The 26,625-nt window shown below is 41.4% G+C and overlaps 2 protein-coding genes across 12 annotated transcripts in view; one reads left to right on the top strand and one right to left on the bottom strand.

Moving 5' to 3' along the window:
• Nucleotides 1–9,515, top strand: part of LOC105499969 (decapping mRNA 2) — a 91,134-nt gene extending 81,619 nt beyond the window's left edge. For all 6 annotated transcript variants that reach the window (XM_011772867.3, XM_011772869.2, XM_011772866.2 and 3 more), the window contains one exon: nt 1,866–9,515. In XM_011772867.3, the coding sequence (XP_011771169.1) occupies nt 1,866–2,029 (164 nt within the window). In that variant the 3' untranslated portion in view covers nt 2,030–9,515. The remainder of the gene's footprint in view (nt 1–1,865) is intronic.
• Nucleotides 8,462–26,625, bottom strand: part of LOC105499974 (MCC regulator of WNT signaling pathway) — a 480,351-nt gene continuing 462,187 nt past the window's right edge. For all 6 annotated transcript variants that reach the window (XM_011772875.2, XM_011772876.3, XM_024787157.2 and 3 more), the window contains 2 exons: nt 17,314–17,436; nt 8,462–15,957 (listed from right to left, as the gene is read on the bottom strand). In XM_011772875.2, the coding sequence (XP_011771177.1) occupies nt 15,777–15,957; nt 17,314–17,436 (304 nt within the window). In that variant the 3' untranslated portion in view covers nt 8,462–15,776. The remainder of the gene's footprint in view (nt 15,958–17,313; nt 17,437–26,625) is intronic.

Genomic DNA, 26,625 nt, shown 5'->3' with positions numbered 1-26,625 from the left:
TGGGGTCATATACAAAAAAAATCATGGTGAAGATCGGCGTCAGAGGGTTTTTTCCCTGTTTTCTTCTAGGAATGCTACAGTTTCGGGTCTTGCATTTAAGTCTTTTATCCATTTCAAGTTCATTTTTATGTGTGGTATATGATAAGGATCCAGTTCTTTTGCATGTGGATATCCAGTTTTCCCAGCATCATTTATTGAAGAGTCTATTATTTCTCCTCATAGTATAGAGAAGTTATGGGAGTATAAGTCTTCTTAATAGGATTTTTTTCTGGCCACCTTGGGTGGTGGGGACATGTTAGGCATATAGTGAAATCTAATTAACATATATTCAGAAATCAGTTATTTTACAGAATCTTTTAAAAGCCGTATATTCAGGGACATTAAAAAGGGTACACCATGCCAGCCTGGGCAACATAGCAAGACTTTTGTCTCTACAAAAATTAAAAATGAGCCAGGTGTGGTGGCACATACCTGTAGTCCCAGCTACTTAAGAGGCTGAGGCAAAAGATCACTTGAGCCCAGGAAGTTGAGGCTGAGTGAGCTGTGATTATCACTGTACTCCAGCCTGGGCAACAGAATGAGACTCTGTCTCAAAAAAAAAAAAAAAAAAAAGGGTGCAGCACACCACAACTTGGTATGTTGATCTTAGTTGGGCATTATATGGATATATAAAATTTTGAGTTGTGTTGAGAAGTATAAAAGGATTCATGTCCTGGGAGGCCTCATCCTCATTTCAGACTTTGTTTCTGCCACAGTTTCTTGATGTCCATTCCAAACCTACTTTCTGGTTAAGTGCCTGGTCTGTTTAAAAGGTGGGGAAAAAAAGCCCAGATAAATTGGAGTTTTGTTGTACTATGATTTCAAAAATTTGGATTTTTCTTTTTTTTTCTTATTTTTTTCTTTTGCTTTTTGAGATGGAGTTGCTATGTCACCCAGGCTGGAGTGTAATGGCACGATCTCGGCTCACTTCAACCTCCACCTCCCAGGTTCAAGCCATTCTCCTGCCTCAGCCTCCTGAGTAGCTGGGATTACAGGCATGTGCCACCATGCCTGGCTAATTTTTGCATTTTTAGTACGGACGGGGTTTCACCATCTTGTCCGGGGTGGTCTTGAACTCCTGACCTTGTGATCTGCCCTCGTTGACCTCCCAAAGTGCTGGGATTACAGGCATGAGCCACCATGCCTGGCTGGATTTTTCTTTATGGTGATAAGTTCCTGGAAATCTTGGTAAACCCCAGCTTTATTTTTCTGTAACAAAATGCACATATAGGAGGCGAAGCACATGTAGGAGGTAAAGTTATGCTCATTTTGAAAGCAAAGGAATGTCAAGGGTCTTAATGACTGAGATTAAGATTTTGAATATGTGGAAATAATAATAGATTGAAAATGCAGGCCGGGCGCGGTGGCTCAAGCCTGTAATCCCAGCACTTTGGGAGGCCGAGGCGGGCGGATCACAAGGTCAGGAGATCGAGACCACAGTGAAACCCCGTCTCTACTAAAAATACAAAAAATTAGCCGGGCGCGGTGGCGGGCGCCTGTAGTCCTAGCTACTCAGGAGGCTGAGGCAGGAGAATGGCGTGAACCCAGGAGGCGGAGCTTGCAGTGAGCCGAGATCGCGCCACTGCACTCCAGCCTGGGCAACAGCGTGAGACTCCGTCTCAAAAAAAAAAAAAAAAAAAAAGAAAATGCAGTTGACTATCAGTTTCGGGAAAGGAAAATACATACTTTGGTGGTTCTATTTAGGGTTAGAGTCTGGGAAGATAAACATATACTCAAAACTAATTCTTTTGTAACAAAAGGCAAAGGGCAGTATTTGATTTCTTACTAAGGTTATTGAGCTTATTTATTTTGTTTTTTTTAAACAGATGCTGTATATGACTTACCTAGCTCCAACGAAGACCAGTTGCTAGAGTATGCCGAGGGACAGCCCGTGGCGTGTAATGGACATTGCAAGTTCCCCTTTTCATCCAGAGCCTTTTTGAGTTTCAAGTTTGACCATAATGCTATAATGAAAATCTTGGACCTTTGATAGCAGCAAATATATTGTAAATATCCCAGGATCAGAGACCTGTTGGATTTGAGTGGGTGTCTCCTCAAGCCTTACCTTTCTCAGGTGTTTTAAAGAAATGCAGGGAGGCAATGTTTCTGAAGACATTTTCTGTTTATAAGAGAGAGTAGAAAGAAACACGAGTTTGCACTGTAAATGCAGTTATAACCTTTTATACAGATTTACCTTTTCAGTGTTTAGTACAAGGTTAAGTTGCTTTCTTTGAGGGCATTTATTCTGTGTGACTGTGGGTTTTATTTTGTATTCTGGCTGAGAAAATAATGTATTGAGTTACTGTCAAGTAGCCAAGTTAATGGGAATGCTCCATCTACCTGTTACAGTGATTGCAATAATAGTATATTGGAGTTTTTCAAAGAAACTTAATGCCCAATTATTAAATGAACACAAGAGCTGAAATGTCGCATTTGTCGGGATTACAGGTGATCTACTTTGGTGACATTTTGTACTTCTCTCTGCTTATAACCACTGAGGTTTTCTAATCTTCCTCTGGAGTTTCAGTGAAAGGATTTATTGAGAGCAGCTTCTGGAATATAATGTGCATGTCCATAATGAACTCTTAGCACTTCCTAAGGAAAAAGTCTGTAGCCTGGAGGGGCTTGAGTGGATGGGAGTTGATGCTGTGATTTTGAGCTGTGGTTACATGCAGTCAGTAAACCTGTGAGACTGCTGGAGGAAATGTAGCAGAGAGCATGGAGGCTGGGACCCAGCACCTACTTTGGGTCATGTCTTTACCATCCTGCCTCCAACCCTTTAGTCTTGTAGACTTTTATTCTTGTGGAAATTTCTTCTATATTCCAGTTGTATAAATATGTATGAAAAACTGACATTACTGGGTTTTACATTGCATCTCCAGTATTGATCTTTGGATTAATACTGTTATATTTGTTTTATTAGGTTCCAATTTGCAATAGTAGCAGTGACTGACATGCTTTTATTGGCCTGCTAAGCCCCTGGATGATGGAGTGAGAAGAAGGGAAGGGGTATGCAGTTTACCCAAGTCCAAATAAAGCATTTCACTAGGTTACACGTTATGTGTATGTGTTACACAATAGTAACATACGTAACTCACTCCTAGGAATGTATTTTGCTTCAGAATTTTTAAATTCACGTAAGGATGGCAGTGCCCATTTTAAGGAGGATTTCAGCTATCATTGAGGACAATCACCAGGGTGTTAAGGGGGCTTTAGTGTTTTGGCTGCGTCTGACCTCATTGAAGGAATTTTTTGGGAATGGGGGGTGTTCGAGTATGTGTGTGTGTGTGTGTGTGTGTGTGTGTGTGTTTATCTATCATGTGGGTTTTAAAAATCCTTTTTTACAGTGGTATCCACAAAATACTTCTCTGCTTATAAATGTTATTGTAGAAATCTTTATTCTTTGTAGGTAGCCTATTTAATCGGGTTCCACTGAACCTCATGGGACTTTTAAAAGAAGGGCTATTTAAGGAATTCACTTGGTAGTACTTTGCTTTAGCTTTTAAATGGCTTGATTTTAAAGGAGAAATTCTATTTATTAATGAAGGTGTCACCCTTTTGGTGCTAAGCAGAATTCACAAAGCAGTGTGTATGGAATTATGATATTCAGAATCCTGCATCTTTTAATGTGACAAATGTTTGAATCCTGTGACCTTTGCTTTTTAATGCGTTGTATGATTGTGTTTGGAAGCTTTTACTGTCCTTTCAGAAATACGGCTGCTTTGCTTGGGTCTCTTTGAGCCATATTTATAGTTGGTCCCAGCATTCCAGACTTCTGTTGTTAAAGGAGTGAAAATGTAGTTTGCCTGGCAGATGAATAATTTTCACTCATTTACTGTCTTCTGGAAACCATTTAACTTTTACTGTGTTTTTTTTTGGTATGTGTGTTTTTTTTTTTTCTTTTCAAGTGCATACTTTGGCCAGTCTTCCTGGTGCCTGTGGAGTTGGATTTGTCAGCTCTCAATACTGAAGCAAAAGAGATTAGTTACCGGAAGTATGGCCTCTAATGGTGTTGAGCCTTTTCAAGAACCAACAAATTATCTTTGTGATTACAGTACTTTAACTATGGTTAAATGTTATTGCTGTTGCGCTGCTTTATTTAATGCACTGTGGAACAAAATATAAGGGTATTGTTGGGATGTGATTACGGTAACTTAAAGCTTTTAGCTCTCCTCAAAGTTTGAGGTTAAAAAAAAGTTAAAAGATGTAAGTTAAAGTTTGTGTGTGTGATGTGACTTAACTATGCAGAAAATATTTAAGTTGGATGTACCTGGTTTAGGTACATCTACTATACTTATTCCCTCAAACCTGGGTAATAGTTTCTCAGTGTTCAGGTTACCTTGAGAAAGGCCAAGCTTAGTGAACTGGATTTCTCCTTTGAGAAGTTTTAGTATGGTTTGAGGAAATCAAGTGATAAAGGAGTATGCTGAATATGCAATAATTTACTTCTACTGAGTGCTGCATTTTAAGAAGCTAGATGAGAAGAGTAGTTGGTTTGCTTCGTTATGTTTTGTCTTTGAGAGAGATACCAGTCTTGGAATTCACTTTTTAAATGTTATGTTCCAACCTTATATGTTCCAAGGTGCAGTGCACTGTGAATCTTTTATTTTAAAACAATTTGTGGGTGCTTTTATGTATAACTTTAATGATTTATAAGATGCTAAATGAATTGTTTTTGTACCTAACCATTGTAATCCAAAAGATAAGGGTGTGGTTTACATGCTTTTCAAAAATTTGTGTTAAGAAGTAGCAAATGAATGGTTTAGAATTTCAAATAGTGATACCCTCCTGAGACATGAGCATTTGGAGAGGCCTAATAGAACTCATATAGTGTGGGTGAAATTTGATTAAAGATGTTGGAAAATTAAGTTGGATTTTTGTATTCATATATAAAGGAAAGTCTCCCTATGCTGTCAAAGGAATTTTGGTCACTACTTGCTGTTCTGAGCTTTGAATATCCTTATTTTTCTATTAAATATCAGTTAGTAAGTATAGCTAATGAAGACATATAATGAAAGTAATTTTATGCTGTAAGATTGAGTTGGTACTTTTCCTTTTGAAGGCTTTAGTAATTTGTATGTAATGTCAAATAAAGGAATTCAAATCTGAGTAAATAACAGCCTTCTACTATAGGAATTAGATTCTTCTATAAAATTCACCATATTGTGTCCTATAGAGAAGTTAAGGTCTGAGTGCATGTGTGCGTTAAAAACACTACCTATTCTCTCACGGACCTATTTCTCATCCTTTCTCTTTTCATCTCCAACAGTTAAACGGTAAGGAAAGCAAAGTTAATTATAAAAATTAGACATTTTGCCAAGTTACTTTTCTTACCACAGTACCCTCTCTTGGCTTTTTTTTTTTTTTAGACGGAGTTTCACTCTTGTTGCCCAGGCTGGAGTGCAATGGTGCAATCTCGGCTCACTGCAACCTCTGCCTCCCGGGTTCAAGCGATTCTCCTGCCTCAGCCTCCCAAGTAGCTGGGATTACAGGCATGCGCCACTGCGCCTGGCTATTTCTGTATTTTTAGTAGAGATGGGGTTTTTCCATGTTGGTCGAGCTGGTCTCTCTTGGCTTTTTATCTGTATTTTTGTACCAGTGGACCTCCCTGCCTCCTGAGACTGTTTTGATTGACATCTTTTGTGTTTCTATATTTTCTGAGGCAGTACTTTCTATGTTAATCATAGTAATAAAGTCAGATTCATTAACTTTTCTTCCTAGTAATTTTGACTTGGATTATTTTCTAGCCTGGGGGGATGGGGTTCATATGTGTTGTTGTAACTTTAGATTAATAAGACTATTTTTTTTGTTTGAAGGTATCCTTTACATACCTTCTCTAGGTAAACAAGTGTTAGTAAAAACAATTTTGTCAAACGGTATTCTTGACAGCTTGGTAAAGTCTAGGTAGAGTTTCTCATTTTGTATTATGTCCTAAGACTTTAAAGTGCATTTGTCTAGTTGCCAAAAATTATAAATATGAGATGATGATGGGCTTTCTCAGCATCTTTTTGCTTCCTAGAATTGAGTTACTCTTGAAGTCTGTACTCCTGTGTCAGAAAGATGGCAGATTGCAAATGGGCAGTACAGGCTTTGCCCCATGCTTTCAAAGTAGGATTCTGGATTGCAGTTTCAAAAAATATGATAGATTATTGTTATAGAATCAAAGTGTCCTGAAGGGAGAAGAATAGCTATAGTTGCTGGGCAAAGAGTATAAGAAAGAAACTTTAGAGTATTTATCAATATTTGAGTGCTATATTATGTTCCAGGCTAGAAATGTGACCATTGCATGGCCTAAGTGTAGTCATTCATATATATATGAATATCTGTCTATCGGTATATATATGAATATCTGTATATGCGCATGTATCGCCATTGTCGAGTGTTTTCTAGCCCTGGATAAAGTTAATTTTTTCGAAGTATGATTGCCAAGCAATCCAGTGAATTTAAAGTAATTTTTCTCACTTTAAAGACTGGTGGTGAGGAGTCTGGTCCTTCCTGTACTGATACTATAGAACTCCAGTCAAACTCGAGTGCACTGCTTTCTTACAGGAAGACAACTCAGAACACAGCCATAATCTGCTGTGGTGTCGGTCACATCACAGTGCTTATACATTTGTCCTAAATGGTGATTCATTCTTTTCCATCTAACTTCCTTGTGACAAACAGCATTTACTATGGAAATAGTAGTCTGTAAATAGGGAAAAGAGTGAAAGTTACTCTCATGCATGGGAGTGGACTTAAAGGGTTGACTTCCACCAGCTGAGTACAAACAAGTGTAAAGAAAAACTATGATAAAGTATGGGGGTCTTATCTTGAGAATTGTTCATAATGAAATCTTTAATCTGGGTTATCAGAGTAATGAAATCACCAATAAAAACATTCCATTTATCTTGGATCTTCTGTGGTTAGCAGAGGAGTATGGTCTAGCTATGTTAGCAGCTTGAAGGCACAACCTAAAAGGAATGAGCTTTCACAGGGTGCTTACGTTAGTTGGGTAGCATTGGTCAAAGGTACTCTGAAGAGTGAATGCAGAAATCAATTGCCTGTGTTTGTAACCTTGTCCCACATGGACCCTAATGTTTAGTAGACTTCAGTCTTTTAGTCCAGTAGAAGACTACAGCCCTGAATATGTGTTTTCTGCTTTTTGGGGGAAGGTTTCCTGTAGGTGGTTGGGTGGTTTTTGGGTTATTGGCCACTGTTCGTTAAGTGCCATTTGAAGACCTGTTGTTTCTTAATCCTTTTTTTCTTGGTGTGACTGGCCAGGAAAAAGTCCATTGAGTTCTTTTTTTCTCCCTGGTGTCTTATCATTTCTATAGAATAATCCATCTTTTTAAATTTGTATTACATCTCTATAGCAAACCTGCCACAGACTTGCAAGTAGTGATTTTATCTTTCCTTCCTGAGAAGGTGATCTCACTTTTGATGTGTGGGTCACCTGTGGACACCTGTGCTCTTTTGAGTCTCAATGCTTGTAGCTTTCACATTGGCTTGGGAACAACAGACTTCTGTGTGGTTCTAGAGTGAAATGGGCAGTGTTATGCTGGTCCTTAGTCTTTGAGAGGTCTTAGGCAACATCCTTAGTATAGTGGAATTTCTGAGGTCAAATTTAACATTTTAATGTATTCTCCTTTTAGTTCATTGAATCTGAGGTTCTAAATCTGTAGCTTCATTTTGAGCACAAGTCTGCATTGTCATTTTTTAAGTTTTAAGAGATTAGCAAGTATATGCTTTTGTGATATGTAGGAATAGACTGGCAGCAAATGAAAGTAAAGGTTATCAACTGTGAATGAAATTTAGATAATTCTTCAGCGATTGGTTAATTAGATGGGTTAGTGCTTTTGGAACATATAACAGTAGACTTGTATTCTTTATGCACTATACATATGATACGCACTGACAGAAAAGCACAGAAGACATACTGCTAAGAGTTTCTTTGTGCATTTCACTACTGTTCTAGGGGACTGCTGTCTCTTTGGTTCCTTTTAGGTTTGTGTTAGGATGTTGCACAAGTAAACATTTAATGTTAAATGCAAGTGTCCAAAGAAATGAGTCTTAAAGTTCTTTGGTCATATTTCACTTAAAAGTTAGGACAGGAGACAGCTAACCTGACTTCCATTTTACAAATATTAGAAACTTTCTTCAATAACAAAAATAGCGAAGGACAATAAAACCATAAACTATTTTGCTTTATGTCTATTTTTAAAAAATAATTGTTTTGAAGTTTGCTTATTAGCTTAATACCTTATAGTACTTTTGAAAAATCATCCTTGGTAATTATTGACTTATCCTATATCCATGTACAATTCAGTTTTATCTGTTAGCTTTAATAAAAATTGAAAACAATCTAATTCAGAATAAAATAAACGGAATTATAGTTCATGTATTAGCATTTTTAAGTGATGTTCTCTTAATAAGATTGTCTTTTGTCTAACCAAAATAGGGCATACAAATTAGTTTGGATGGGAAAGGGGATAAGACTTGACTTTTTAATACTGTGCCTATTTCCAAAACAAGATTTGATGTGGCTTTTTATGCTATGCTTTGAAGACGTTCCTGGAAGATACATAGTCTTTAAACAATTTGGGAGTAAGTTTTAGTCAGAAAAAGGTGAAGATATTTATGCTGAGTCATGTTAAATTATTTTGAGACCTTTTGCTGGTAGACAAAAACTGAGGAAATGTTTCACTAAGTATATTATGGTCAATGAAAAAACCGGACTTTAGAGTAAATGTGATAACCAAGTAGATTTGTGAACTTTATTTCTTTAGTAATTATTTTTGTCTTATGTGAAATGATTTAAGCTTTAATTTTTGCCTAGATTATAGCAGTGTTTTATTTTACCTTATAGGGCATTTTAATGCTTGGAGAAAGACTGTATAAGTAAACCTACTTCAAGTGATTCTGTTCATGGTATTAGAGTTCTTGGTGCTCTTTTGGAAATTGTCAAACATTTACTGATAGCAGAAAAGGAACCCCAGAACACCTGTAGTGTTCACCTTGTTATAAGAACTGAAACATTTAGAACAGGTTTTACTTTGTTTCTAGATTTATGTTGTTGTAGGTGAACAGCAACTTTGTCTTTTTCCCTCAGTGTTAACGAAAGGATAAAGACTGACTTTTACCTCTGTTGCTGGGTATGACTATCAAAGGATTTCCAGTGATTCATGTTTGTGAATTGGAGTTTAAATGTTTTCAGGATTACTGTAATTCCAAAGACCCACTAGAATGTCAGCTGTACTCTGTACTCTCCACTGACAAAATGAACAGAATCCTATGTCTTAACAGTTAATGCTCTAATTTTTTGAAAGTTTTTTGATGTAAATGATAGGTTAGAAACTAAAAGCCTTTTAATCTTACAAAATACAATTTGAATGATGGAAGGTTGTTCAGATACTGGCTTTCTGTAAAAACATCATTGTGTTAGATTGTTTGTAATGTCAATAAAATTGGCTGCTTGGCAGTTTGTGACTACCTTAGCTTGGTTTCTGCTACCGTTACTTGTTATCTAGGTTCTGAGCTGCTCATTGTGGTTGCTCTCTTTGGACCAATACAAATGGCAAGTATGAGATGAACATGATAAAAGTATGTTTATGTAACAGGAAGAAGCTGAGCGCGGTGGCTCATACCTATAATCCCAGCACTTTGGGTGGCCGAGGTGGGTGGATCATGAGGTCAGGAGTTCGAGACCAGCCTGACCAACATGGTGAAACTAAAAATACAAAAATTAGCCAGGTGTGGTGGCACGCGTCTGTAGTCCCACCTATTTGGGAAGCTGAGGCAGGGGAATCCCTTGACCCCAGGAGGCGGAGGTTGCAGTGAGCCGAGATCGCGCCGCTGCACTCCAGCCTGAGCGAACAGAGCAAGACTCCGTCTGGGGGGAAAAAAAAGCCAGGAAGAAATATTGTAGAGTCTCTGCAAAAATGAAAATACCTCAAGTTTGTTGCTTTAAAGCAAGATTATAGTTTAAGGCTTGAGATGTGAATTCATTAGGTATTTAAAATCCAGCAATTCTTAAGTTTGTGCTAGAATCAGGTTTTGCAATAGGAATACTTAACCTTGGATCTCGGGGGAAAAGAAATACATTCTTTTCCATTAGAGACCTTAGCTATATGGTAGTAACTTTTATCTAAAATTTTCAAAAGGAGACTGATCAGTGTGTTATACTTAATGTCAAAGTTACTTTCCTTCCATAGTGAAAACTTGAGAACATTTTAATCTTTCTCTAACAGACGTGTTGCAATGCTGCTTGCCATCTTGTTGTCCTATATGACTTCCTTGCATTTCCAGTCCTTGATTACGTTCCCTGTTTTAATGATCTTTAAGAGGGGAAAAGACTCTTCAATAGATAGCTTCTGATTTATGCCAAATTTTAAAAAGCCAAATAGAAATGGGCTCTAAAGGAGGGTTCTTTGGCCATTTTGATCTAATAATAGTCTTATTTCCAGCCCCCCTGCTTTGATTAGATGCTTGATTTCATGTGAACATCATGGATTTGATATTTGTCTGTATGACAAACAGTTCTACAGAAGGATAGCCTTACCCTTTAAATAACACAGTTAAGGTACACTGTGGAATTAGAAATATTTATTCAGAATATAAGAATGTTTGTAAAATATTATAAATGTCTCTGTATAAATAAATGGAGTTTTTAAAAAACAATTCTATATCAAATAACACAAAGTAGCTATTTTACAGCAGCTAAAACTAAAGGCATCTGGAAACATTTAAAGAATACAAGTGAAGAATCTAAAAAATTACAAGGTATAGTACAGTGTTAAGTAGCAATTTTAAAATGAGACTTTCAGTACAAACAGTAGAACAATACTGACAAATGCAAACTTAGTCACATGTGCTTTAATAACTGACAATACATTCAAGCAGGTTTTTCTAATTCAAGTGTACAGCACATTTTCAAATAATAGGAAACAAATCTCATGCAAAGTAAGTCTTGACAAGATGTCTAAAAACTGATTAGAACTAGAAAAGAAGTGGACATGTTTTATTATCTTTGCATTAGGTTCAAACAGAAGCAGATTATCAGGGGCTGTTACTCACTTGCCATTCCTGACATGAGCACTATAAGTGAATACTATGAGTTCTACAAACAGAACATTTTTCCACATGAATTTGATTTGCAAAAAGTGCAAAAGTGAATGGTAGAGCCAGAATTACTAAGTACGGCATCAGTGTGAATGTGGGGGAAATTTGTATATAACTTGCCTTGTTCTGCTGAGCTGATATTTCACCTGATTAGTAGATGAATGACTGTAGAAAGATTAAGTACTAGTCAAGGATGTGGTTTTTCACAGCAGTCGATGTTTCCGGGACTGAATGATTTCTTCATCTTGGTCACATGCAAAATCTCACCCAGATGTAATGTGATAAAGAATTTACCCAATGTAACCTTTAAGCAAAAATATATGGTGGTCTGCATGTGAAACTGTCTGTCTCTACACAGGTATTAGCAAAACAAGAATACATGAACAGCTGCTATCAACTTGTGTACTTTTTTTCCACTTGTTTATATTTTAACAGCCACTGAGGGATGAGTGATGCTGTGATGACAGCAGTCAGCATTATTTCTTAGAGAATACAAATGTATTAAGTTAGAGTAATTTCAGGTGTGCGAAACAGGAACTACTTCTGAAGGCCACAGGTTTGGAGCTTACTTTAACCTGACCTATATAAACATAAGATTTGTAGGATGTGGATAAACTTTAAGTGAATTTTTATTTTGTAACCAGTTACGCCTCTTCCATAAACTCTGTAAGAGTGCTCAAAGGTGAATCAAACTTATATCATTCCTTATCAAATAGGCTGTTCCCATTGGATAAGAAAAACTGCTATATGTTTTCCTGAAATATTTTATAGTGTTCTATAAAGCCGTCACCTTCTGCAGAAAAAAAATGTTACTTATGCTCTACCTCCCCAGCCCTCGCTGAAAACTTTGGTAGCCCTATGGCTGCATCCTAATCAAGGTCAGTGCAGAAATCTCAACCATTACAGGAGTCTCTTACTATTTTGGCTCTACAAATATTCTAAGTAGTAGTTCTGTTTCCTGAGTCTAGAAGTAGGTGGAGCTGTAAATAGTTTAATAGAATGATAGGGACATACTACCAATTAAGAATTTGCAAATGGTTTAAAGCCTTATGAAAAGACAGTTTCAGAAATGTTTATTTTTTTTAATAGTCTTGATATCACTTTATTTAAAGCTTGATAATCCAAACTCTTGAGAGCTATTAAGGTTGATTGATAGACTTAAGGTGATTGCTGGATAATTCTTGTGGGCCATAGGAACACCTTCAGAAGGGAACAGGCAACTATGGAGGTTCTTTAATTCATGCCAGTGACATGGGCAGTCCAATCTCGATCAGGTAACTATGGGTCACTTTTTTTTTTTTCATTTAAAATAATCTAATCTGTATCCAGTTAGGAACCAGAATACTTTCAGATAGTTTCATGTTTTCCTTATAGTGGTAAATTTCTTACTACTTCCTAACAAACAGCTTTTAAGAAAAAGCCTGTGGGCTCTAATTTGGACTGCCTTTTGGAGTAGAATGTCAAGGCAGTGACTTAGAATTCTGTCCCTCTTAAAATACTGCTGCAGGCTCAGAGAAGACTTAGTGCATGCATCTGAAAGGAGAATTAAGCAGTTAATTTTAAAAGTGCTAAACATAACATTTGTTTCAGGCAGCATGGATATTAACTACAGAAAACTAAGTTTCAATAAGGAATCCTGCTGTTCCCCAGTCTATGACAGGTTTTGTAGCTGGTAAGCTCATACTGATGGCACTCCATCTATGGACAGAAGTCTCTTTTGCTTGTGATGTGCACAGTTGGTTTTGTTTGCCTCAGTCCAACAATGAGAAATATATTCCAAGGGAACTGTGAAATGGGTCCTTTTGCCCCATGCCCATTTCTTCAAAAGCCAAAGACTGAATTCTGAACAGAGATGGTTACTGACTAAAAAGGGGGGTAACCATTGAGGAAACTAGGGAGAACAATTCAAAATACGAAATCCAAAGGTTTTTAAACTCATATAAATTAGAATCAAGATCATTGTTTACCCTCAATGGAGATATTAAGAGAAAAATTCAGGTAGAGCCAGGTTATACACAAAGGAAAATTACCCAGGCACCTGCAAGCATTTAACTTAATCAGTATAGTTCAGTAGCTCCCACAATTAGCATAATCAAGTGCCAGCCAGTTCACCTTCAAGGATTGTGTCTTGGGGAGTATTTGAAAAATACAAGGAAAGGAAGAACTTTTATAGCTTTTTTATTATACGTATTTATAAAAGTAACACTTTTGCCTGCAAAATAGTTTTTACCCAAATCATCACATATTTGAAAGTATTAAACTAAGGTCAGGCAGAATGAATAAAACTGGGGCCTTTAACAGAGGAGCTGAAGCTGCCTTTGCCTGGGTGAATTAAAGGGCCAAGAAGGGGGGGAGGTTCTCTGATTTTACCTGGAGCAAGAATGGAGACAGAAGTCAGTAGGCAAGATTTTATTCCTGCTTCAGCCACATGTTTCTATGTCATTGAAAATGAAAACTGTCCGTTTGATGCCTGCTTAATCACAAAAGAGCCATGCACATCCCACTTTGCTCAAGGGAGGATGTTTCCCTAGGCAAGCTGGAAAAATGGTGAAAACTGATTTTTTTTTCTTTTTTTGGCTTTAGCCAAAATATTTTCCTCATGACAAAATGCAACTTTATACGACAAGTAAAAATTAATTTTTAAAAAAATCACAGGAATGGCCAGGCACAGTGGCTCATGCCTGTAATCCCAGCACTTTGGGAGGTGGAAGTGGGTGGATCACCGGCGGTTAGGAGTTCGAGACCAGCCTCACCAACATGGTGAAATGGTCTGTTAAAAATACCAAAAATTAGCTGGGTGTGGTGGTGGGCACCTGTAATTACAGCTACTCAGGAGGCTGACGCAGGAGAATTGCTTGAACCGGGGAGGCAGAGGTTGCAGTGAGCCAAGATCACGCCATTGCACTCCAGCCTGGGTAACAAGAGTGAAACTCCATCTCAAAAAAAAAAAAAAAAAAAAAAAAACCACAGGAACTAACTTTGACCATATGATGGATAGAAACCAGTGGGCATTTTCATAGTGATCAAAGCACCCCAAAGCCGGTCCTTCTAGACTGAAACCAGTTGATTTTTTGTTTTGTTTTGGAGATGGGCAGCCCCACTGCTGGCCTCTCAGTGGTTGCTTTTCGGATAGAACTGTCTACCCTCTGAATTGGTGGCTGGAGTATCCTCCATTGAACAGAAGGCTGTGGAATTTGTATCATGCTCTGAAAATAGACCCACCCATAGCTCATGGACACACTCTACTGCAGAAACCTCATCAAGTTTAATTTGTAGTCAGCTGTGGCATTGGAACATGTTTTTCATAGGGAACTTTGGATGGATTCTTTGGTGCTACAGAAAAAAAAACAGTAAATGGTCCTTCAAGTGTATCAGTGTAGAACAGAGATGGGGTAAAACTGAAAAAGAATAATGAATTTGTTTTAAGATGGAAGACCTTCCTGAAAGAATTCAGGTACTTTGGTCCTGCCTAGCCCTGTGAGCGCTTTGCTTGAACTTTAACCTTTTAAGCACCATATGCTAACCATCACCATGTATCTGGGGGCAGAAAAGCAGCCTTAACAACCATTCCTTCACCCTGTCCCCATCGTGACAACAGGAGCTAAGTCTTGAACTGGGGGTTATGCACACTCTTAAGTAGGCGTGATCAGTTTTGCAAAATTCAGTATCTCAGTGTCTTGTCCTTAGGCAGAGACAGGTCCAGAGCTACAAATGTACCCATGTGGGAGAGATCTGATTCAGCAGAACAGCAATTATGTAGGGCCCTGGGGCAGGAAGTGCTAATGTTTCTCTGCTCTTGAAGAAACCCCTGATAAAATTTTAGTTCCACTATAGGTATCAAAAAGATTCTCAACTCGAAGTCTTGGATATTAATAAGGCTCCACTGAGAGGGAGAAATCCCAGAATCAAGAGAATGCTCCCTTCCTTGGCCCTGCCTCCAAAATGAAGGTTGAAGGAAGTTTTTATTCTCTTAATACAAAATTGTTCAGGCACAGTCCTGGTGGTGGTCTGTAACTTTAGTGTATCTGGGACTGTAAGTAACACCTGTCTACCCTCTTCCCATGACCTGTAAGTCCCAGAGAACACCTCTTATGACCGCCTCTATCTTAAAGTTGAGACCTGGGACTTGAAAACCAAAGCCTTGCTGCAGTAAACAAATCAGCAGTCCTTTTAAATGCTGGAGGCACACACACGTCTGTTTTCCCATGAAGCAGGAGGAAAGAGGAGAAACTGGAGATCCTAGAAGAGCCCACCATCTACCAAAAAGAGGATAGAATGGAAAATCTTACAGAAACAAATGCCTAGGATCCCACTGATGCACAGCCGCCAGACCAGAAGAGGAAAGAGAGAGTGAATGCTGAAAGCAGAAACAAGGTTCTGCTGAGCAGGCACAGAACATGTGTTGACATGCTGTTGCGGGCCAGGGAGGCAAGAGTGGGCACCTCTGGATACAGTCCACTGTGTCACCATGGTCAGTCCACCCCAGGGGCTGAGTTGGGGCACTCCATTGTCCAGGTGCCAACCTACCTGCCAGCCTTCCCTTTCCTCCTCCTCCCAACAAGTACATGGGCCCTTCTGTCCTCAGTGGCCTGCTGCAGTTTACTTCCCACGGCAGAAGTCGGGTGTGTGAGGGCTGATTAAAGCGAAGTTTCATTGGTGTGTGGCCTGGAGTTCTCCTCCTCCAGCAGAGCTATTCTTTGCTTGAGCATCCTCACTTGGGTCTCATGTCTCTCCACCATGGCCATCATCTGCGACTCTAACTTCTTCAGTTTGTTTTGATGCTTCTTCTTTGCTTTCTCATAGGCAGCCACCAGGTTGCTAGGTGGGAATGAAGGGAAATTAGTATGAAGATTCATAGATCACTCAGCCTCTTCGGTAAGAATCTGAAATCTAGTGGTGAGAGGAGGGACAGCATCAGGATGTCAACACTCAATGGCCAGTCACCTACTGGCTTAACCCTGATGAAACCAGCTGGATTGCTAGATGCTGGTCACTCTCACATATTAGAAGGGGTTCTAAGAGTCAAACCAACAATCCAATTTGGCCAAGTCCAAAATGGATGAATACCAATAGTGGGCCTATTTGTTCCTCCATGGTTGCTTGCAACATATACCCTTACAGGAGTGTATTCCTGAGGCACTGCAATCAGTGACCGTACCTGGGATGAGAGCAGAGAGATTGTTCTTGTTCCAGCTTCCCTTTGTGCTTTGGGCTGGTGGGACTCAGAGTATTAAATTAGGCCATAAGCCAATGCTGCAAAGCCAAACATTAGGCTTTTGAACTGCCCCCACCAGAGCCTGGTGGGTGAGGGTATACACTGAGCCCAGGTAAGTCCAGTCCATGTACAGTCATTACCCTTATAGCTGTTCTCCCAGGCAGTTTGAGGACTCACCCCAGGGACTTGTAAAACCCATTCAGGAGGTCTGTGAGGTCTTGAGCTTTTATTTCCAACTACAGAGCTGGATGATGCCAGGTGTTCTCAATAGACATCCACAGACCATTGACTGCAGAAGCAACCGTCAGAACCCAGCTCTCTTCTATTAAGCCAGACGTTAAAGATTTGCAGAATTGTAAGACCAGTGCCACTTTCTAATTATTTCTTGGAAAATAGTTTTTCATAAAAATGCCATTTTTTTTTGTAAAGGAAATAAAAACTTTAAAGAATTTATCTTGGTTTTAGTTTCTAACAATGAGAAGTATCAATAAATACAACTTACAGGAACAAAAGCTCTTTGAGGTCCTCCGTTTTTTATAGAGAAGAGTCCTGAGCCCAGTCTTAGAGCAGTATTTCCTAAAGTATTCCAGTGGAGATTGTGTTGCTCAAATAAATTCCATAGCCAATTTTGTTTGGAAAATACTGCTTAAACAGATTTTTTATTCTATGACTTCTCAGAACCCTTAAGATACATAATATCGGAGGCACATACCACAGTATGCTACATTTGGCCAGAGGATGTTGTTACTGAGCATTTCTTAGTTTCCATGAACATCTTGGGAGATGTCGCTCTAAGGAAGACCAGGTTCTTAGAGCACCAGGTAGGGACTCACCCACTCTCTAGAGTTAGTTCTCAAGAGTTAGGGAAATGTCCATCCCTGGTGCTGTCTACATGCGGGGTGTCAGTCCAAGTTCCACCGGTGGAGGGCGGTGGGGGCTGGGTATAGGGAGATTTTTACCTGTTGGCTCGCTTTAGATCATTCACGAACTCTGCGGATTGCTGATGTCGGATTTCACTGCTCTTGGTGAGTCTCTCCAAGGCACTCACCAGCTCTTGAACTCTGGCCTTCAACTTCTTTTCTCTGTATCAAGGAGAGACAAAATATGCCAGGAATAGTTTGAGATGATGCTGGAGTTGCCCACTACCTGGGAAGTGGTGACAGGAAGAGGAAGGTTTAGTTTGCAAAGCCTAAAAGCAAGGGAGAGAAAAGGATACTAAAGGGCCCAGCAGCGCTGCTGTCACCTGAATGAATTCCTTCTCAAATGCAGATTTAACCCATTTCTTCAATGGCAAGGGCTTTTTAAAGACCTTCATGTGTCAAAGAAACAAGACAGGACTTTCTGTTTCTAGTCTTTTAGCTAATCTAGAAGTTCCTTTCTACTGCTGGCATACCAGATCCTCAGCAATGAGTGCAGCCTGACTACAAACCCCCATCTCAGTCTCCATCCCTTTCTTTTTCAAGTGTCCTAAGTATCTCCTGAACCACTCAGATTCAGCAACCTACCTTCAACAGGTCCCCACTCATTGAGACCAACATGATCACACCTTGCCAAAAACAAAAATTGGTAGAGGGAATAGATACGATACTCTTCTCATTGTAAGGGTCCTTATTTCCCATGAAATTACATTTGCATTTTTGACTACCTGCCCTCCATAGGCAAAGCAGCTTCAAGTTCTATGGACTCTCTACTACTTTGGTAAGGTAACCCAAGCTAATTGACTTAGAGTCAGTTCAGGGAGGTTTCCAGTGTCCAGTCAGCTCATTGCCTTCCTCTAATTCCTACGAGACCCAGCAGGGAAACACTAATCACTGCCTTCCTGACGACTGTGATTCCAAGATCCCTCTATCACATGCACAGTGTTCCTCCACTTAATATCACACTCAGCACTATGTCAGTGTATTATGTGCTGGAGCCATCAGGCTCCCCCGTGGTCGTGTCTGGTTCCAGAGTGGCAAGGACCTTACTTGGTTTGGTTCCCCAATGAACTCCCAGCGCTGAGCACCATGCCTGGGTGACAGCTTCTAGTGACTGTTAAAACAGCTTTAGAACAACTCACTGAAGGTAATGTATTTGATTCTTTGGGACATATTAAGAAACCAGGATTTAGGGAAGGAATTCCTCTAAAAAGGACTCACTGTATGTAGAATGTAAATTTGCATGATTAATTTATAAGACAATTGGGTAGGATCTAGCAAAATAATAAATGAACATGCCCCTTGACTAAGCAACTTGACTTCTAGGAATTGATTTTACAGTGATTATCAGGAGCACAGTTCCTAAAGATACATCACTTATAGTTGGATTCACTGAGGCACTGGTTACAATAATGCCTAATAAAGGGAGACAACCAGGGAACTGGTTAATCACAGCCTACCCATGCTACTGAAATGCTCTGCTTGAAAAATATTTTTAAAATGCAGATGGAGGGCCGGGGGCAGTGACTCATGCTTGTAATCTCAGCACTTTGGGAGGCTGAGAAGTGTCGATTACTTGAGCTCAGAAATTCAAGACCAGCCTGGGCAACATGGTGAAACCCCATCTCTACAAAAAATATAAAACTAGCCAGATATGGTGGGTCATGCCTGTAGTCCAAGCTATTCAGGAGGCTAAGGTGGAAGGATCGCTTGAGCCCAGAAGGTCAAGACTGCAGGGAGCCATGATCCTGCCACTACACTCCAGCCTGGGCGACAGAGTGAGACCATCTCAAAACCAGATGGTCATGCATTGCCTTGGAAGGATATCTGATACATTAAGCAAAAAGGGTGAGTTGTAAAGATGCCATTTTTGTAAAAACTGAAAAGCTGAGTGTGAATATCTGACACTGTAGTAAGAGACTAGAAGGTGAAACACAAACTCAACAATGCTTAACTCATGAAGGGGGTTGACGGGAGGCTTTCATTTTCTACTTCACTCACTTTTGCATCGCCAGATATTTTTACAGTTTTGTATGTTTTGTGTAAAGTGCGAGTTAGAGTCGTATAAGAACGGCATGGGAATGTGACCTCAGGTGAGAAGGCTCCTTTCTGGTGCCCAAATGGTTCAGACCCTGGTTCTCCTTTCCTGGCTCTTCATATATCTAATCTTGTACATTTCTGCCTTTAGCTACGACAAAGGTAAGTCAAGGTCTCCAAACTGATCAATGAAGAAAGGAATTACAACATAAAATCCAGGCCTGCTTTTGGGAGAAAGGATGGAAGAGGCAGGATCTTTAACGAAAGTCTAGCAACCAGCCGTCAGCCCAGAACTCATTTTTCAGTAAGTCCTCCTACCCGAGAGGCTAAGCCGGAAGGAGCGTGTGTTTCTCCTGGGCCCTAGCAGCCTCCAGGACATCTCAGATCTGGCTGCATTTCCTCCCGGCATTGGAGAGTGGCAGCATTTCCTACCAGCAGTGAGGATGGTGTTGCAGGAGGGGAGCTCCCTTCCTCCCCACCCGCCCCCGCAGCACCTCCTCAGCCTTCCCAGCAGCCCTCCTCCAGCAGAGGGAAGCCAGGGACTCCTGCTTCCCTCCAGCTAAAAAGAGCAGGGAAGGGTTTTTTGCCCTATATTTTATTACCATTTAGAACCCTTTATCTTTCATTCTAATGTTGATTAATAGTGTAAAAGGGAAAAAAAACTGGAGAGAGTTAAAAATGTAACCACAAACTCAGTAAGAAATTCACAACAAAAAACTCTGGGATGCTACCTAGAGCAGTCAAATCCCCTGCCTCCCCCAATCCTATCCACACTCAGCCAACAGGGAGACTGTGGAAATCCCAGCCCTTCCACAAGACAAAAGGCTTCCTTCCCCAGCACGCAGGCCCTCAGGGGACCAGAGGGAGCTTTCCGGATCTGGCAGGCTCCAAAGGAGGACAGAACCCCAGAAGGGAAGGAGAGGCTCTCTCAGACCCAGGCCAACCCCAGCTTAGGGTTGTGGCAGGGGTGGGGAGTAGCCATTGCTGGGAGCTCAGAACTGCCTGGCCTTTAGAAGGGAATGGGAGTGAACTGCTGGGAGAAACCCCAGGAAAGAACTATGATGCTCATTTATTTAAAGATGCAAAGACAAGGCCAAACTGCAGACTTAAGCCTAAAATTTGGGTTAGTTTATCTGTTTTCATTTGAGTGAGGCAGACACCTGCAGTATAAGAGCCGTGACTTCAGCATCACTCATCAGGACCCAAAGAAACGCTAAATCAATGCCAAGTAACAGCTGCTCTAGACCTGTGTCCAGCATAGGAGCCACTAGCCATGCAGGTGGCTGGCTGAGCTCTTGAAATGTGTCTGGTCCAAACTGAGATGTGCTGTAGGTGTAAAATGCACAATGGAATTTGAAGACAACACACAAAAAATGTAAAATATCTGTTTAGTTTAAAAAATACTGATTACAGGGGCCAGGCACGGTGGCTTACTCCTGTAATCCCAGCACTTTGGGAGGCCGGGGCTGGCAGATCACCTAATGTCAGGAGTTCAAGACCAGCCTGACGAACATGGAGAAACCCCGTCTCTACTAAATACAAAATTAACCGGGTGTGGTGGTGGCATGCCTGTAATCCCAGCTACTTGGGAGACTGAGGCAGGAGAATCGCTTGAACCTGGGAGGCGGAGGTTGTGATGAGCCAAGATCGCACCATTGCACTCCAACCTGGGTGACGAGCAAAATTTTGTCTCGAAAAAATTAAAAATAAAAAAATACCGATTACATGTTGAGATATTTTGGACATACTGGGTTATGTGTTATTAAAATTAATTTCATGTGTGTCTGTACTTTTTTCATGGGGCTACTAGAAAATTTAAAATTATATACGTGCCTTGCATTTGTGGCTCATATTACATCACTAGTGGACAGTGCTGCTCTAGAGCAATTGTTTAATGTTGTCAGAGGCATGTGAACCAGAGTGACTCCATCTTAAATAGGAGCTAGGTAAAAATGAGGCTGAGACCTACTGGGCTGCATTCGCAGGTGGTGAAGGCATTCTGAGTCACAGGATGAGATAGGAGGTCAGCCCGAAATACAGGTCATAAAGACCTTGCTGATAAAAACATTGCAGTAAAGAAGCCAGCCAAAACAGCAAACCCAAGATGGTCAAGAGAGTAACCTCTGGTCTTCCTCACTGCTGCACTCTCACCAGCGCTACAACAGTTTACAAATGCCATGGCAACGTCAGGAAGTTATCCTATAAGGTCTAAAAAGGGTATGAATAATCCACCCCTTGTTTAGCATATCATCAAAAAATAACCATAAAAACAGGCAACCAGCAGCCCCCGAGGCTGCTCTATGGAGTAGCCATTCTTTTATTCCTCTACTTTCCTAATAAACTTGCTTTCATTTTACTTGATGGACTTGCCCTGAATTCTTTCTTGCACAAGATCCAAGAACCCTCTCTTGGGGTCTGAATCGGTAGTATTTTCTAGTAACAATATTACCAGATATTTTCCCTGGCTTCTGACTCAGTAGGTTTGGGTTGAGACCCAGGAATTGCAGTTTAACAAGTGCCCCAGCTGACTCTTGTTATCAGGCAAACTTGAGGGACGGGCATAAGGCAGAAGAGTTCCTCACCTGGACCTGAGGATGAGCTTCAGTTACTCCTGGAACTGACTTTCTGAGTTTATGTGCAAAATTGCAAGCATGGGGCTCACTTTATCAAGTTTACAGTTTTCCTCAGAGTTTCAAAGGATGACTTGGAAAATGCAAAGAAACACGGCTTACTAATTCAAGTCACATTGAAACCTCAAGCATTCTTGTTCCTTTCTACTTCTAATTTAAATTTACTTGGCCTTTAGTAAAGATTTTACATGGTTTAGGTACATGAGATAGGCCAAAAGCAGCTCGCTCTTGGCTTCACAGATTAGAAAGCAAAAATTAAACACTACACATTCCATATGCATCTTCAATAGTAATGTATTCATACAATGTTTCCTGGAATGGCCAGAAATGCATAATCCATTCCTTTTTTACTCCCAGTAGTATCAGCACTCACAAATATACCCCATACCATCAAGCAAAAACAATGGTGGATTGTAATGACTGTGACAACCCAAGTCCCTCAGTACACACATGGATTTCAATTCCATGTCTTCCCACTTCAGTTTTTGGGCTTCTTATTCCTGGTCACAAAAGGTTATATGAATCTAATGACAGAGCCAGGGTGGGACTTTTTATTTTTATTTATTTTTAAGAGACAGGTTCTTGATCTGTCATCCAGGCTGGAGTGCAGTGGCACAAATCACAGCGCACTGCAGCCCTGACCTCCCGGGCTCAAGCAGTCCCCTCACCTCGGCCTCCTGAGTGGTTGGGACTACAGGTGTGCGCCACCATGCTGGGCTAATTTTTAAAACTTTTTTTTTTTTGTAGAGATAGGGTCTTACTGTGTTGCCCAGGCTGGTTGCAAACTACTGGGCTCTAGTGGTCCTCCCACCTTGCCCTCCCAAAGTGCTGAGATTACAGGCCCGAGTAATCCCACCTGGTGGATTTTTAATTGAAACATAATGGGATACGTTTCAAGGTAGTGGAATATACACAGGGAATTAAGAGGCAGACTCGTGGTGGGAATTTAAAGGTAATACGAAAACCAAGGTGGCTTGCCAGTAAGCTGGGCAGAGCAAGCAAGCCTCGGAAGTGGTGCTTGCTGGTGTACCTGGGTAACCTGGCAGTACAGCTTCGTGAGCAATCAGTAAGGACGTTGTATTCTCCTTAAAATAAAAAGGCCAGCAGCGGTACTCTGTGATTAGAGTCCAAATGAGGAGCTGCAGGAGTCATCGGGCAAGAGCCCAGTCCCAATGAGGCTGTGAGTGGCTTCGCAGCCGGCCAGGAAACCTGTCAGAGGAGCTGTAATCAGACCAAACCGCAGGGAGTCACAGCCATGCAGCCACAAGGCCTGGAATTTCGTAGTAATTGCTGATTACATGGAATTAGTCACTAAGAGAATTGTCTGCATACATGATTTCTCTCGTCCTCACCTTCCACTTACTTTTAACCCGTCAGGCTCTATCTCCACTGACGTGGATCACTGAGCTCACCAGTGATCTCTACGTTGCTGCATCCAGTGGTCCGGTCCCTTCTGTCCTTTTCTTACCTGCCTGCATCACCTGCAGGGCTGACTGCCTCTTTGCTCATGGCTTGCACAAGGCCTCCAGAGCCTGGATTTCATTCTGCTTCATTGGCTGCTCCCTTTCTATACTCTACTCCAAAATACTGGGTATTGTTTAGGACTTGGACCTGGCCTGTATTTTATCTTATCCTTTTCTCTAATGGACACCCTCCATTCCCTTTTCCTAAAAACGTCCACAGTTATCTTCAGGCCTTTTCTTGGATCTCTGCACTTATCTATTGGTGGCCTCTTAACTGGCATCTGTGATTTCACATGTCCAGAGGATTACTTCCCAAATGACCTCTAACAGCCACTCTCTCTCCTGTGTAGGCTAATGGCACCACCATTCACCTGGTTACTCATTGGGCTCAGATCTCCCTGTCAAGAGTTTTCTCACTGATAAAATTCTTGCAAAGGCGGTTTAAGTTACTTGGAGTCAGGCTTAACTCCTCCTCCCCTCATTCGCCACATCTGTTCAACAACAAACCCTAACTACCAAGTCTCATCCTGTCATTTGTCACTACACCCAGCCAAGTGGTCATCACTTCTCACCTGGACAACCACGACAGCCTGCTAACTGGGTTCTCTGTCTCCGCCCCTGCATCCCTCTGCCCCGGTTTTCACACAGCATGCTGGGTAACATTTCACATGACAGATCTGATCATGTTACTGCCCTTCAGTGCCTTTCACCTACACTTACAATAAACCCTGTGGTCTTGCCTGGACCTAAGGCCCTGCTTGACCTGAGCGCTGCTTGCTGGCCCTTTGGGCTGCTGGAATCACCCTTGCCCTGCTGGAATCCTGTAGGTCCTCACCACATCCCTGCACAGCCAGGGCCTCTTCCGGATGTGCTTCTGCCTCTCTCCTCCTCATCTCAGCTTCAGTGTCACCTCCCAGAGAGGTGCAGCCTGACCACCCATCTAAACTCATGTCCCAGAGCTATGACATCCCCACACCTCGCCATTTCCTTCATATTATTCATTGCAAACTACAGTTACTTTATTGGGAAAAAAAAATCTCCACAGTGACTGTATCACATCATCCCCTTTCCTTCATGGTAATCACCACAATGTTTACTTATTTTTTAGAAAATCCAGGCAGCAGATAACAGCTGTCTCTAAGTCCTTTATAAGGATAGTCATTTAATTCCCACATAACGTTTGAAGTCAGTACTATCATGATTCTCATTTTTAAGGGTGAGGAACTTTTTTTTTTTTTTTTTTTTGAGATGGAGTCTTGCTCTTTCGCACTATCTGGAGTGCAGTGGTGTGATCTTGGGCTCACCGCAACCTCCAGCCCCCACGGTTCAAGTGATTCTCCTGCCTCAGCCTCCTGAGTAGCTGGGATTATAGGCGCCTGCCACCACGCCCAGCTAATTTTCATATTTTTAGAAGAGACGGGGTTTCACCATGCTGGCCAGGCCGGTCTTGAATTCCTGATTTCAGGTGATCCACCTGCCTCGGCCTCCCAAAGTACTAGGATTACAGGCGTGAGCCACCGCACCTGGCCTACAGATGAGGAACTTAAGGTTAGTTAAGAGACCTGCCCCCAGCCAGTCACTTGCAGAACTGGGACTCCCACCTGGGATTCTGTCTGCAGAGCCTGTGCCCTTACGCATCTCGCTGAAGGAGCCTGCGATTCATAAAGGGAATACAGCAGAGTGCAAGATAAACAAGACCTCCGCTTAACAGCCAGCCCTGCAGAGCTAAGTCTCAAGTGTCCCCAGATAATGAGGTTCCGCAGGTATGTCTGTGGCTGTGTTTTGCCAGGAGGAGCAGCACAAGGACAACAGCAGTCTAACTTTTTTTTGCCCAGACTTTGCTACGAACATGTTTCTTGTCCAGGAAATCCATCTGGAGTTTTCACAGGCCTTGCCAGTGGCTGCTGTGTGTTCCAGAGCCCTCCACCACTCTCCCGTTATGAGGTCCCAGGCGAGGCCTACTTCTCTTTGAGCTTTCGGGATGTTGGGGGGATGACAGAAAAGTAAAATAAATCTCAATTAGTCAAGCAACAACCCTCTCAGTCCCTTGAGTGAGCCTCAGTCTTCACCCTCTGTGCTTCTAGGCACTTGGCTCTGGGGCTCAGCAGTTTATCTGCATGCTAATGGAGCCTTTGTATTCCATTAATGTCCCGCAGACCCACGTGCTTTTATGGAATTCTAAGCACAACTTCCATTACTTGATTGCTTTTATAAATCAACCAAATATGAAGAATCAGCAAGTGCAAGTTTAAATAAAACAGCACCTTTTACAGTAACGGTCCTCCTAATGAACCAGTCAAGATTGTGCTGCTTGTTTGTTCAGTGGGGGCTCCCTTTTAAAAAGCACCCCACCCAGTTCCCTTTTCATTTTATCCCACTTTTTGTGTGGTTCAAAAACAGTATTCATCCACAGTTGCTGAAATAGGGGTCAACTAGTGTTATCCTTTTTCCATTCATGGACAAATGTTGGTTCCTGCAAGTCCGGAAGTTTTCTACAGTTGGGTGGATGGTTTTGAACTTGGACATGGATTTGAACTTTGAGGAGTCTTGCTGGCTTTTTCTAAGGCACTGCTAACAGTCAAGGGCTCTGTGGGCCACTGACGGGTAGAGTGGTTAGGGCCAGGCACAGTGGCTCACGCCTGTAATCCCAGCACTCTGCGAGGCTGAGGTGGGTAGATCACTTGGGCCTAGGAGTTTGAGACCAGCCTGGGCAACATGGTGAAATCCTGTCTCTACTAAAAATACAAAAATCAGCCAGGCGTGGTGGTGTGCACCTGTAGTCCCAGCTACTTGGGAGGCTGAGGTGGGAGGACCGCTTGAGCCTGGGTAGGTTGAGGCTACAGAGAGCTGTGATTGTGCCACTATACTCCAGCCTGGATGACAGAGTGAGACCCTGTCTCAAAAAAGTACCACAGAAGACTCAGAGAATAGAAAGAAGATACGTGGTGGAGGTGACTGAAGGAAGCTTCAGGAAGGTGAGCATTCTGATTGGAAACGATGAGGGAGAATCAGGGATAAAGCAAAGGGTGTGCTCTTGGAAAAGATGAATTGTCCAGAGGGGCTGGACTACAGATCAAGCATGGGGAAACATTTGAAATATGGGCTAGGAAGTTAAGTTAGGGACCTACGGACAATCTTGAGTGCCAAGGCACTGAAGGTGTTTATGCACAGCACCCTAATCCAAAGTATGTTTTAAGCTATTCTGGCGGCAGAATCGAACTGCA

The sequence above is a fragment of the Macaca nemestrina genome, chromosome 6 (genome assembly GCF_043159975.1).
Source record: "Macaca nemestrina isolate mMacNem1 chromosome 6, mMacNem.hap1, whole genome shotgun sequence".
Classification (NCBI taxonomy): Eukaryota; Metazoa; Chordata; class Mammalia; order Primates; family Cercopithecidae; genus Macaca; species Macaca nemestrina.
This window is presented reverse-complemented; position numbering and strand designations above follow the sequence as displayed.